We start from the raw sequence: 13,526 nt of genomic DNA, 5'->3' as shown, positions 1-13,526 counted from the left end.
ATATACGAGTAAGGTGACAAACTGACTTCTTTATTTACTTAATAAATGCAGTTAAAACCGCAGCAAGGTACCCATGTCAGAGTTTCTGCAAGTATAAGCAAATCTATTTTAATGCTTTTTAATGGCACTTTAAACAAATTTAATGTCCACGTCCAACTGCAGATACAGTTTTATATATAGTTTTATGATGGTTTACTGTCGACAGGCTTTTACCAGGTTCTGAATAGTTCCTCCTCCAACCACTTCTGCTGAAACTTGCATTTTCCCATTTTTCCCGACATTTGCTAATATTCCCTCCGCTCTTTTGCCACAGCATGAGCACGCTCACAGCATGCTGCATTCCAAGCATCCAGTGTTGTGACTTTGTGTATCGGCCATAAACAATAGCCAATTAAAGGGTTCCGCCTGTCAATCACACTATACTTCTGATCAAAATTATTAAATGTTTAAATAATCAAAATAAATTGTGAATAACAATGCTTTTTTTCCATCAAGTGTATTTAATTTTTTAATGCCTCTGGACATTGAATTTAATGCTTTTTAATGCCATTTAAGGCCTTAATTTTTTATCTATTTAATGACTTTTAATGCTTTTTAATGACCTGCAGAAACTCTGTATGTAAAGTCTATAATGTTCAGTTTGTGTTAAGTGATAGAGGATTACGTCCTGTGAGGCTGTTTCTCTGTGGTGCTGCTGTATTTGCAGTTCAGGTCTATATGTTGCCTTGTATCTTTCAATCTCAACAGGTTAACCAAGTCAATGTAACAGGTGCAGCAGGTGAGTAAAGAGGCCATTTCCAACAGTGTGTCTCATCATGAAAGAACTCTTGCTGAGGACACCGATCAACAACACCCCAGCCTATCCCAAAATCAAATGATACTTGTCAGTCATTGCTAATATCCAATCATCAACCTTTGAGCGATAACACGGGGAAGATTTGGGCCTCCTCCAACTCTGATCAATAGAATTCCATCTAGAAGACCAACTGATCAATACCCGACCACCTATATGCCAGCAGCACGCCCCGCCGATCGATGTTCAGCCACCTGTGGATGGAAGCCAGTCGATAGCAGATGTAGTGATGATTGCTTTCTCTTCACCTTTTCGAAAAGGAAAGCCCTTTGGCATAGCGGTTAGTGTAGCGTTTCGCTTGTACACGAACGCACGCGACCGCGCGCACGCTCACTGGGGATGTAACCTTGTCATCTTCAGCGTAATGCAACACATTTCTTGCTGAATAAATAATTCGGCGCTCCCATTTGTAAAAGGTACACACACACACACATACACATGAAAAAAAAAAAAGAAGAAAAAAACCCAAATCACCTTGAGTCAGAGCCCAAGCAATTACACACAACAAGAGAGAAAAGTCTATTGATCTAACTGTGAGTAACCCTCCCGTCTCCTCTCTTCCCTCGCTCTCCAGAGATAGATTCCCCAGCTAAGCACAGACAATTCAGATGTTAAAATCTCACACTTTTTAATTACAACCCCCCTCCTCCACATCATTCCTTCCACTGTAACACTAGTCCCGTCCGTCTCTCTCTCTCCCTCTGCCCTGTCTTGCTCTCGCCACCCCAGCAGATTTCACAGTCTTTAGTTTAATTTTCATTGCAGTCTGATCTTTCTTTGTCTTTCCCCTTTCTTTTTCTTTCACAAGTTCAAGGCATAGTCTTTACAATTTCTCTTCAATTATACTCTTTCCTCGTCTTAAAGATCTTAATAGTGTCTACCGTGGTTGGCCTTTATGTGAACTCCCTGTCTGACCCTTTGCCTTCCTTGTATGCATGTTCCCCATCACTGTCTGTTTTCCAAAGACACCCTCTCATTTTGTACCATTTTGCTGCCAACAGTGTTTCAGACAACACTTGCTTGTAATATCCTTTATTTCTACCCTTTCACCCCCTTACAACCGATGATTTTCTTTCCCGCAGACGGTGTTAGCCATGAGATTGCTTTCCTTTTTTATCTTAGCATCTGTTAGTTCTGCCCCGCACCTCTCTTTATGTGCCTGTAATACACTCTAACCTAACCAGGGATGGTGCTCTGGCTAAGCATTTATCTCCCTTTTCTTTCTGCTGCTTGTGCTTCCACTCTTTTTTCTCTCTCCAAACCCGTCTTTCTCTCTGAGCCATCTTGTCAATCTTCCCATTCACTGCTTCGCCTCCTGTCGCTCTGTGACCAGTTGAGAACACTCCAGTTTCCTCAGATGTGGCTCCTTTTAATCAAACCCCATTTCCCTCCATTAAAATGCTCTCCCAAGCATAAACACGGGCCAGATGAGGGATGGGAGGAAGATACAAATGAGAGAAAACAAATGAGATGAAAAAGTAAAGAAGAAGGAGGAGGGAGAAAAATGCCCCGCAAAAGGTAGCGGAAACTGTTTCGGTGTCTGTGAACTGTTGTGTTTGCGTGTGACAGAGGATGACTGTGTGAAAAAGTAAGAGCATATGAGTAAGGGACGGTCCCAAGACGCTCCTGGAGTAAAGTGTGAGAGAGGAGATGAAGGCTAATTAAAAAGGAACAAGGGAGGGAGTGAATAAGAGAGCGGGTGTGATTCCTAGAGATTAACAAAAGCTTCCTTTCACTCAGTTTTCTCTTTCTCTCTCTTGAGTGAGAGGATGATGAAAGGCACGATTCCCCGGTTGTCTTCAAAAATGAGCAATGGACCCCCAAATCTCTTCTCCTCCATCCTCCTCACTCCCAGTGAAAGCAATGAAATGAAGAAATGAAGGGGAAAGATATGACTGCACCCTAGTTAGCCCTTTCACAAAGACAAAGAGAAAGCTGTGACAACCTTGATCCATCACTGTGAAGGAGCTAAAGAGGGGACAGAGCCATGGTGTGGATAGTGTGGGTGGAGAGAGTGGGCAGCTCCGCCAGTTACATCCCATTACTCCACTAAACAAGTCCCATCAACTCCTATTTTTCAGCTACAGCAACAGAACGCAGATGACAGAAGCTGTGGTTACTCTTCATTAGAAGTCCATATGGCAAATATGATAATGACTGTCACAGATAGGATCAAAGTGACCTTGACTGATGGAGGTTGGCAACATCTCCTATGCAATCTGAATTTGGGGTTGTCATGTTTTTATGCCCAATCATCTAACAAAAAAGTGCAAAGACAATTATTTTCCATCTTGACAGACAGTCTAATAATTCTTTTCAGAATTTTATCCTGGAGTAAGTTGCAATCAAGTCCAATTTTCCTGCAAAGGAGCGTTAACAGGCTGTGAAAAAAACACACACCTTAATTGAGAAATTAATTCCAGTGAGAGCCGATTGCGATGTATGATTGAGAATAACAGGGGGCTAACAAACTAATTGTAAGATGAAAGTCAAAGCAATGAAAATTTGTACAGTTCCACTCAAGTGTGATCTACAAGATGGGTGAAAAGTAACAAGGCATTAGAAATTGGTTATAGAATTTTTAGTATCACTAAAGTCAAGACAAAAACCTTTGTTAAACAGACAACACTAAGGGGGATTTCTTATTTTCTTATTGTTTTATTTCTTTTTCATAAATTCAGGAGGTTCTCAATGATATCCCAGATGACGTCCTTCAAAAGGTTGTTCATTCCATCACTGGCTGTTTGAGGAAACTGGTGCTTACATTGAAATATGAATATTTATTTTCATTTTCCCATGTAATAAAGAACGCGTATCATTTGTTTGAATAAATTTGTAATAGGAATATGGATTTTATTACCAATTTCTAATTTCTAGTTACTTTTCGCACACCTACAAATAGGAACCTGCAACAACTGAAGTCTTTGTACCTGTCGGGAGCAGGAGTCGATATCCTGGGCTCTGCTCTGGTACCAGTCGGTCAGTAGTTGGATGGAGGGCGTCGCTGTGCGGAACCTCAGCAGCTCTGGACACTCGTCATACAGAAAACTGTCATCATCAAACATGTGTTGGTCCAGGACCGCTCTGAAGAGAAAGAAGTGGATAAGAGTGTATGTTATAGTCATGGGTCATTTTTCAGTTGGAAAGATAAAAAGGCAGATGTGGTTAGATCAATCAGATCAATGGAGGAGAAAGGAAAAAAGAAACACTGGAAATCAAAAATGATGATCGTCCCTTGTATCTGCCGCAGTATAGGTCATAATTCCAAACCCCTACATGTTATTTTCACACTTTGGTCAAACTAAAAACTAAATTAGATGTCCAACATATTTTCACAAAGGTGATTTCAGTCTTTTTAGGCAGATTTCTGTGACAAAGCTGTGCTGGTATTGTCATCTTTTTGATCAGTTAGCTTTTAACCCATAAAGACCCAAACAGCCACTGGTGACCAAAATCATCACTGATCTGAACTGTTTAATACCTGCTGATCCACTAATCCTGTCAATAAATGTAAATAATTGGTGTAAAATGCAGTTTGTCATCTTTCCATGGTCATCATACAGGGTGGGGAAGCAAAATTTACAATATTTTGAGGCTGGGATTGAAAGACAGTGTATGATCAATTAGTTTATTGAAAGTCATGAGAATTTATTTGCCACAAGAAAATTGACATAATAGAAAATGTTTTTATTCTATGTGTCCTCCTTCTTTCTCAATAACTGCCTTCACACGCTTCCTGAAACTTGCGCAAGTGTTCCTCAAATATTCGGGTGACAACTTCTCCCATTCTTCTTTAATAGTATCTTCCAGACTTTCTCGTAATAGTTTTGCTCATAGTCATTCTCTTCTTTCCATTATAAACAGTCTTTATGGACACTCCAACTATTTTTGAAATCTCCTTTGGTGTGACGAGTGCATTCAGCAAATCACACACTCTTTGACGTTTGCTTTCCTGATTACTCATATGGGCAAAAGTTTCCGAAAAGGTATGGATAATAGTGTTAGGTATGATTATGACATCAATATATGTTTACTTTCAAAACAATTGACGTAGTGCCTGCTGAGAAAAAACAACTAAATGTTCATTGTAAATTTTGCTTCCCCACCCTGTATATGACCCATTTGGATGTTCAGAGGCTCCGTAGCGAACGTGGAAACACCATCACATGTAATTCACATGTAAAAAAAACTATTATTCATCACCAGTTTGATAAATGACAGTGGATGGTGACACTTGGTTTCTGTTCAGTTAATGAAATCTTTCCGATAAGTCACTTTTTCTTCAGTTTTCTGATATAATAACCCTCAACTTTAATCTGAGCTTTTATGAACATCCACAAGATCAGTAAATTAAATATAGGAAAATGTGATTTTCACTAAAAAAAAAAAAAGCAAAATGCAGAGGATAATATTATAATAAATGGTGATAAAACACTTAGGAAAGGTTGAATAGAGAGAAAAATTTATTTTGAAACTGCCACAAAAGTAGCACTGGGACTTTATGGGTCAATGAGTCATTTGACGTTAAAAAAATGAATGATTTATAACTGTAACAACCAATAAAGGGTGGGGAAGCAAAATTTACAATATTTTGAGGCAGGGATTGAAAGACAGTGTATGATCGATTAGTTTATTGAAAGTCATGAGAATTTATTTGCCACAAGAAAATTGACATAATAGAAAATGTTTTTATTCTATGTGTCCTCCTTCTTTCTCAATAACTGCCTTCACACGCTTCCTGAAACTTGCGCAAGTGTTCCTCAAATATTCGGGTGACAACTTCTCCCATTCTTCTTTAATAGTATCTTCCAGACTTTCTCGTAATAGTTTTGCTCATAGTCATTCTCTTCTTTCCATTATAAACAGTCTTTATGGACACTCCAACTATTTTTGAAATCTCCTTTGGTGTGACGAGTGCATTCAGCAAATCACACACTCTTTGACGTTTACTTTCCTGATTACTCATATGGGCAAAAGTTTCTGAAAAGGTATGGATAATAGTGTTAGGTATGATTATGACATCAATATATGTTTGGTTTCAAAACAATTGACGTAGTGCCTGCTGAGAAAAAACAACTAAATGTTCATTGTAAATTTTGCTTCCCCACCCTGTAGCAGTCCTGAATTTGTCAGGCACATAGCTGCAAACCAATCACGTAAGCAGCTTGATGTTCCTGTGTTTTCTCTATGCAAACTCTGACTCCAAATTATAACATGTGCAATACAGCAACTTCCCGAGATGGATGGATTTGGGGCTCATTTTTACATGGTCAAGTTAATGCCATCACAGCATCCATCTTTATATATAGTCTATGGAAAACACCAGTGTACCAAGTAATACATGGAAGGAGTTGAGATATATCAAAGCTGCCATTGGGAGAACTGCAGTTTGGTTACTTAAACTGTTTGTTTATTTATTCCGAATATAACATTAAAACCAGACAAGAAAAAGATTCATATAAAAAGAAAGGAAAACATTCAAAAGGGAGCAGGATGAAGTTCAACTTATAATTTCCCGCCCCCTTACCCCATCCTTCTACCTACCCTAAATTCCCCTGTCAGATCCCATAAGTAACTCAAAAATCCTACACATAACAGACTTAATTCTGACAAAGCACAAACATAAAAATGCTATACATATCACTGATAGACTGTCTATTTCGCAACAGCATTTCACATCAAAATAAACTCTATCCCTTTCAAAGCAGTAATACACATATATTACATGAGGATGTAAAACAAAACAAAAAAAGTGATACAAAATTATAAAAAAAAATATGTGATATATAAAGTTGCATTCCAGTAAAATAGGCTCTTCAGTTGGGATATTTGCAGAATTCCATGCACTGCATTTACTTCAGGCAAATGGGTGACTGTGATTATTCCTGAGGCTTCATGTGTGAGCACACTGAGCAATATCAACTGTTTTTCACAGCACTACATAAATAGCGAGTAGGTGGTGGTGATTACAGATAAAAGAATAAGAAAAAAAAAACTGTAGGCAGCTGCACAAATAAATAGCAAATAGTTGAAGCACTTGGGTCTCTATGCAAAAATGAATGTAGAAGTTAAACTACAACAAGCTACTGCAAAACACAGTTAAACTACTAATCACATGGCAATGAAAAGGAATTGTGGGTGGCAAGATAGGTCATAAATACAGTCCTAAACACTGTTGGCATCATTGTAACTCCAATAAATGCGTAACAGTATCCAAAATTCACCCTCCAGTTCCTGGCCAAGTACACCGTGGTGGCCAACTGATATTATGTCTCTTCACCAAAGAGCAATAAAAAGAGCCCGCTAAATAAAACTGTAAATGAAGCTGGCTCCCAACAGAAGCAGGCAAATGGCATAAATTGGCAGCGCAACAAGATTTGGTATTAGTTTGTTTTGTGATGGTTCTGTTTAACATTTGGATAATAGGATGTCATGTTTTGTTTTACATAATGATGCCAACAAAAGCACATGGCGTGCACGGAGCATGAATTTTAACAATGCTTCATGACACTAGTCCTATTATTATGGTATGGAATATAGGTATGGGATTGTGATGATGTCTTCACTGACTTTTGGAAAGCTTTCTATACAGCTGATTATTTTCTGCTTACTGAGACACTGGAAAACTGGGTTCAAATGGGTTCACTCAGAATCACCATTCTGGAGGATTTCAGTGTGTCACACTCGAAATAATTAAAGGCGTTCTGACAGGGTCACATTTGGCCTTGATTTTTTTTTTAGAAACTGTATTAATAATATTGTCTCTTCTCTGTAATATCTAGATGACAATATTTTTTGTTTTTGCAGATTACGTAGCCATATTATCATGTATAGAATAACTGCCTGTAATTTGTAAATTAAAAATACAACAGTAAAAGACCCATCCTATTTCAGGAAATATCCCTGAATTGACATCTCTGTGATTTGGTGGAATTTGCAACATTTTTGTTTCCTCCAGTCATTTATTCAGTCTGTTTCTTGGTCAAGGGCAACAAAGGCTTGCTGGTGGTAAATAAAAGTTTGAAGTGTTTTGGCTGCAAATTCAGGAGACAGGTGATATTCATTCAGAAGAACAACCTCTCAAATAGACTTCATTTAACCAGCCGAATGCGCCACATGAAACACAGATGTGGGGATTAATGTCCAAATCCCCAAAGGTCCATGGTTGATACTAGTCACATGTGAATAGGGATTTGATGTTAAGAACTTTCTCTTCTTGCTCTTCAAGATGCACTAGTATTTAATGTAAGACAAAACAACGCTTGATCTTAAGCCAATACTGACTGAATCACAGCGTATAAATATGTCAGTACTGAAGAATCGTTTCCAATCATGTTGAATTGGATCCTAAACCATGGCAAATCTTGCCTTTTATATGTTGGCTTGGCTTACCAATGTTGTTTAAGTTGTTTATTGCTTATTCCAGTGTGCAATGGTTGTTTTCTTGTTGCTGGTAATTCGTTTTTTTTTACTGCTGCTTATTATTATTTTTATTATTATTATCATTATTATTTTATTATTACTTTATTATTACCACCTTGTTACTTGTTCCTACTAGCACTTTACAATGTGCAATTGCCTGTTTTTCTTTTTTTTAAATTATTATTTTTTATTTATTTTTTTTTTCAGTACTGTTTTCTTTTGTAGGGTTATTGTTTTGCTATTTTCTTGTGGTATTTCTTGTATGTACAGGGTGGGGAAGCAAAATTTACAATGAACATTTAGTTGTTTTTTCTCAGCAGGCACTACGTCAGTTGTTTTGAAACCAAACATATATTGATGTCATAATCATACCTAACACTATTATCCATACCTTTTCAGAAACTTTTGCCCATATGAGTAATCAGGAAGGCAAATGTCAAAGAGTGTGTGATTTGCTGAATGCACTCGTCACACCAAAGGAGATTTCAAAAATAGTTGGAGTGTCCATAAAGACTGTTTATAATGGAAAGAAGAGAATGACTATGAGCAAAACTATTACGAGAAAGTCTGGAAGATACTATTAAAGAAGAATGGGAGAAGTTGTCACCCGAATATTTGAGGAACACTTGCGCAAGTTTCAGGAAGCGTGTGAAGGCAGTTATTGAGAAAGAAGGAGGACACATAGAATAAAAACATTTTCTATTATGTACATTTTCTTGTGGCAAATAAATTCTCATGACTTTCAATAAACTAATTGGTCATACACTGTCTTTCAATCCCTGCCTCAAAATATTGTAAATTTTGCTTCCCCACCCTGTATATCTGGTGTTTGTGCTGCTATTGGAACCTCAATTTCCTGAGGGCTTTGCCCAAAGGATCAATAAAGTTCTATCTAATCTAATCTAATCTAATACACAGACACAGCCCGCTTCCCTTTAAGTTGTAGGAAAACTACTGTATAGTTGAGTTGAGTCTGGTCGTCAGTCTTGGATGATGGTGATACAATCTACAAACATGCTGTTTCCACTCTCATGCTTATCATTCTCACCTAGTGCAATAAAATGTATGTGTACACGTGTATACGTATGTATATGCGTGTGTATGTATATATATGAGCTCGCTCAGACTGACTACCTCCTTGCGGTGTATTTATTTATTTATTTATTTTATTGTCTCCTGGGTCAGTTTTTATGCATTTGTATTGGTTTTTATACACTTACATATATATATATATTTATACATGTAAGCGGCTTTTCTTTATAGAATTATGTGTTTTTTCTAGTATTTTTCTATCTGACTCTCTGAACGACCACACAAGAATTCCTGTGTGTATGTGTATATGCACAAATGGCAACGAAACTTTTGAATCTTGTATCTTAGAATCATCACTGGAGATACTTGAGCCTGGATATAACAAGGCAAGTATGTACCTTACCATACCCTCATTCCATACTAAGACTAGTGACTAGTGAAGCATTGTTAAGTATTGTATCTTTTCCTGGTACAGCGGCATGATGACACTTATCTATAAATCCCTTATTAGACATTCACCACCCAATGGAACGTCTATGAGTCTTGACTACTACTGCCACATGCTGTAGGCCCTTCAGTTTATTACACACTTAGAGAACCTGTTTTTTATTTTTCATGCATCAAACATATGCTATTATCTAGATTATACTCAAAAGATCAACATTTGATACCCTTGGACGATTCAGGACATTGATCTCAAACCACTTCACTACGGTATGTAATTATTTTTCACTCACAGTATGGTCCTCTCTGAATTAGCTTTTGTTCACTCTGCATATTTCTCTGCATCTTGACATCATTACAAATGAGATTTGAAATGAAATGCTTTGTGATGGGTCAGCTGTTTTGAAAAATTGTCTAATCCGTTACACAAAGCATTCTATAGCTTGGTGTAATGCGTTTACGTTGAAGGTGATGTTAACCATTTACCTGCATTCCTCTGTTTCGCACCAGTCCATTTCTCTGTGTCTCTGCTCGTCCCATGGAATCAACACCAACTCTTCTTTGTCGTCCAGGCTAAGAGACGAAGAAAAGGGCATAGAGAAATGAAAAGAAAGGAGAAAAAAACAGAAGAATTAGAAGATCGGTATCTTCTAGAAATACAAACACTAGCCCAAACATTTGAACAAAAGCATACAGAGTAAAATGAGGCAGAAATAACAACAAAAAAAACATGATCATAAATAAGCCAAAGATGTCTAGCGAAGCATGAGTCGTGCCTTGGCTGTAAATAGAGAAGACTTTTATTTTCTAAACGTCAACTTGGTACTAAGCTTTACTTCTTCCTGTTCTCCTTGAGTGTGACAGGCCTGAAGAAGATAAATAGGGAACACACAAGAAAAGAAACCAAAGTGAAGAATGACTCTGTAACCTCGCATGTCAGTGCTGACAAGACTCAGACGCATCGACATCCTCACACACAAACACACACTATTCAGTATGAATGCAAGCACGCAAAGTTGGACACTGGCTGAAAAGGAAATGTTTTATCTCTTATTCTGGGATTAATTCATTTTTTTTCTTGTTATCTATTTGTCTGTAGACAGAAAAATATGTACTGGGGCTGTAAAACTCAAGGAGATAGCACTGGCTACAAATCATCTATAGCTTTGGTGCAGTTAAAGGCAGAGTGCACACACACACATGCTGAAGCAGTTTTTCACACGGCTATAAATTCTATCCAATCACAAAATACATAACAAGTGTCTAAATAGTTGATATGATTTATGTCATCGCACAGAAAGTGAAGGGAATTTTACCAACGCCCCTGCACCGGTTCATCCATTAAGATTGGAAGTTTTAACACCGTGTCGACAGAGATAGAGGAGTCCTACTTCTATGTTTAAAAAATGCCCACTGAGGGTGAACCACTAACACAAGCTTCTTTCACTTTCTTTTATTTGTCATTTCCTAACTCCCTGGTCCTCCTTCCTTATTAAAGAGACCCAGGTTGGAGGATGGAGAGTAAATATTGGTGTGAGTGCTCAAATATCGATGGGAGGAATGAATTATTCCACGCCCGCTCCCCTAATCTACTTCACGTCAGCCTGAGAAGTAAAGGAAAGCAGGGTGGGAGGAAAATGGAGATGCAATGCAAACTTAAAATTGGCATTTAAGTTTATCTTTATTTCCACTGGGCCAACTCTTTGAACCTACAGGCAAAACTTTTCAATAAAACGCCGCTGCTCTGCATTCTCCCTCGCCATCTACAGGACGCCTCACGGTCCTGATCAATATTACACGAGAAAATTTTCTTCATCCAGCGAAGCAAGAATTAAGTATAGTGAGTGAGCTTCAAACAGATGGTTCCAGTCACCTCCTTCTACTGCAGTAGAGGAGAGAGCTCTGTTGGAGCAGCAGTTGGTTGGTGCTCAACGGGCTGGGGGAAAATAGGAAACTGCCCCACAGCAGCAGAGCCATGATGGATGCTCACTGCAGAGCTGCAGCCAGTCGCCTGACCTCCATACAAACTCAGACATAGCTAATAAAAGGGAACGCTGATAGAATGTGTGCACGATGTTAGGTGTTCTAATAACAATTATTCCTTAGTCATGGTACAGTGTATGTATTAATGCATTTATTCATTACTCCAGGGGATGTAAGCCTTGTCTGCTGTATAGATATTTCTTTATATCCTGTCTGTAGATGAATACACTGAAGAGTTAAAGAGTGACATCAATAAGAGTAGAAATGGAAATGAGAGAAGGTAAATAAAACAAAAGCAAAAAGATGACAAAAAGGCACAATGAATGGTTGGCTGCACTCATCAGTAAGTCCAATCCACCATTTCTATTAGCGAATCCATAAAAGATAGAGGAATGTTCCCCTGAGAAACACTCCTCTATCATCCCCTTCAGTAATCCCCAAAACCCCAAATCAGAAATGTATGGTGGAAACTATGGTGGACAGTTGCAGTCATTGCAGCTATTACTGTATCAGTTTGACATGTTTTGACTGTGTTGACATCTGAAATCTGGAGGTAGCAATTAAATCTGCATCCTTTTATTTTATTGCAGTGTTTGGCAGTGTCAGTCCTCAAGTGTTTGCACTATGTATAATACAATAATGAAGGCAAACGTGCATGTGTGTGAATGCTCTAGGAGGATGGTGAAGAAAAATTCTGAAGGTTTATGCATTCCAAAGGGGTGTAAAAAAATTGATCTTCAGATCAGATACTGCAAATCCCTGTAGAGCCACGCAAGTCTTTTTACACATCTGTTTCTATGTTCATAAAGTAACTTGTTATGAAAGGTAATGAAAAGGAGATGTGAGAATAAAATGACAAGCCACTGGTTTCTGGCTCTATTAAAAAATGTTGATTTTTAATTTTACTTTTTTTTAATTAATTGAGCCTTTTTGGAATTCACAAGTATTCATGCATTTAAAAATAATGACTTTCAAGTATTTTCCAAGATCGCCAGAACATCTCAGTAATTTAGTACTGCATGCATGTAAAATAACTAAATAGAAAAATGGTCTTAACTAAATCTTCTCTTGCTGAAACTCTCAAAGAAACATAACGTGCTGTACACTTTTAATACCCCTCGGCCAAATATATTGTAAGATTCTGTTGAATGTTACTGCCTTATAATTTAGATTAGATTGTTTTTGTGTAAAACTTATTACACACATATTTATATGTGAAAGTACTCAGATATTATAACTGCACAAGCCCATTTGACCTTAAAAAGTAGGTCAAGGTCAACTGTTTTCAATAGACTTCTTTTCCATGCCAAGATGCATCCACAGCATAAATTTGGTGCAGATATCTCAATGTATTCTTCAGGTATTGCGATTATGACGCTGAATGGACAGACAGACGGACAGACAACAAAATGATTACAATACCCCTTGGTTGAGGGGTAAAATCAATAGAGCTTTACAGCTAAAAGTAAGATTGCAAGTCCTGAATAGATCAAGACTGTTTTGGTTTTTTTTGCGGTAAAGTGGGTTATTTTTTGTTAAATACTGTTGTGTGAATACATCCAACAAGCAAGAAACACTCACCAGGCCTCGGGTAGCAGGATGGTATACTCATGTGGAGATGTGGTTTCTGGGAAGTTGTACAGGATAGCTAGCCGATGTTGAAGAAGTTCTGCTCCATGGTACGTGAACAGAATATCCAGAGCCTGCACATTACTCTCCTGTGGCCAAACAAATAGATGTTTTAGTGACTGAAATCTTTAAGGCATTTATTCAATATATTTATTTTATTATT

General features: G+C 37.8%; 1 protein-coding gene across 1 annotated transcript in view; it reads right to left on the bottom strand.

Moving 5' to 3' along the window:
• The window catches only part of nbas (NBAS subunit of NRZ tethering complex), a 228,409-nt gene that overhangs the window by 163,946 nt on the left and 50,937 nt on the right, over positions 1 to 13,526 (bottom strand). Inside the window, exons 21-23 of the mRNA XM_030128460.1 lie at positions 13,316 to 13,452; positions 10,238 to 10,324; positions 3,784 to 3,937 (exon numbers count right to left, since the gene is read on the bottom strand). Coding sequence (XP_029984320.1) covers positions 3,784 to 3,937; positions 10,238 to 10,324; positions 13,316 to 13,452 — 378 coding nt within the window. The remainder of the gene's footprint in view (positions 1 to 3,783; positions 3,938 to 10,237; positions 10,325 to 13,315; positions 13,453 to 13,526) is intronic.

Source organism: Sphaeramia orbicularis, chromosome 24 (genome assembly GCF_902148855.1).
Source record: "Sphaeramia orbicularis chromosome 24, fSphaOr1.1, whole genome shotgun sequence".
In the NCBI taxonomy this organism is placed as follows: Eukaryota; Metazoa; Chordata; class Actinopteri; order Kurtiformes; family Apogonidae; genus Sphaeramia; species Sphaeramia orbicularis.
The sequence above is the reverse complement of the archived record's forward strand: the minus strand, read 5'-3'. Positions and strand labels throughout refer to the sequence as shown.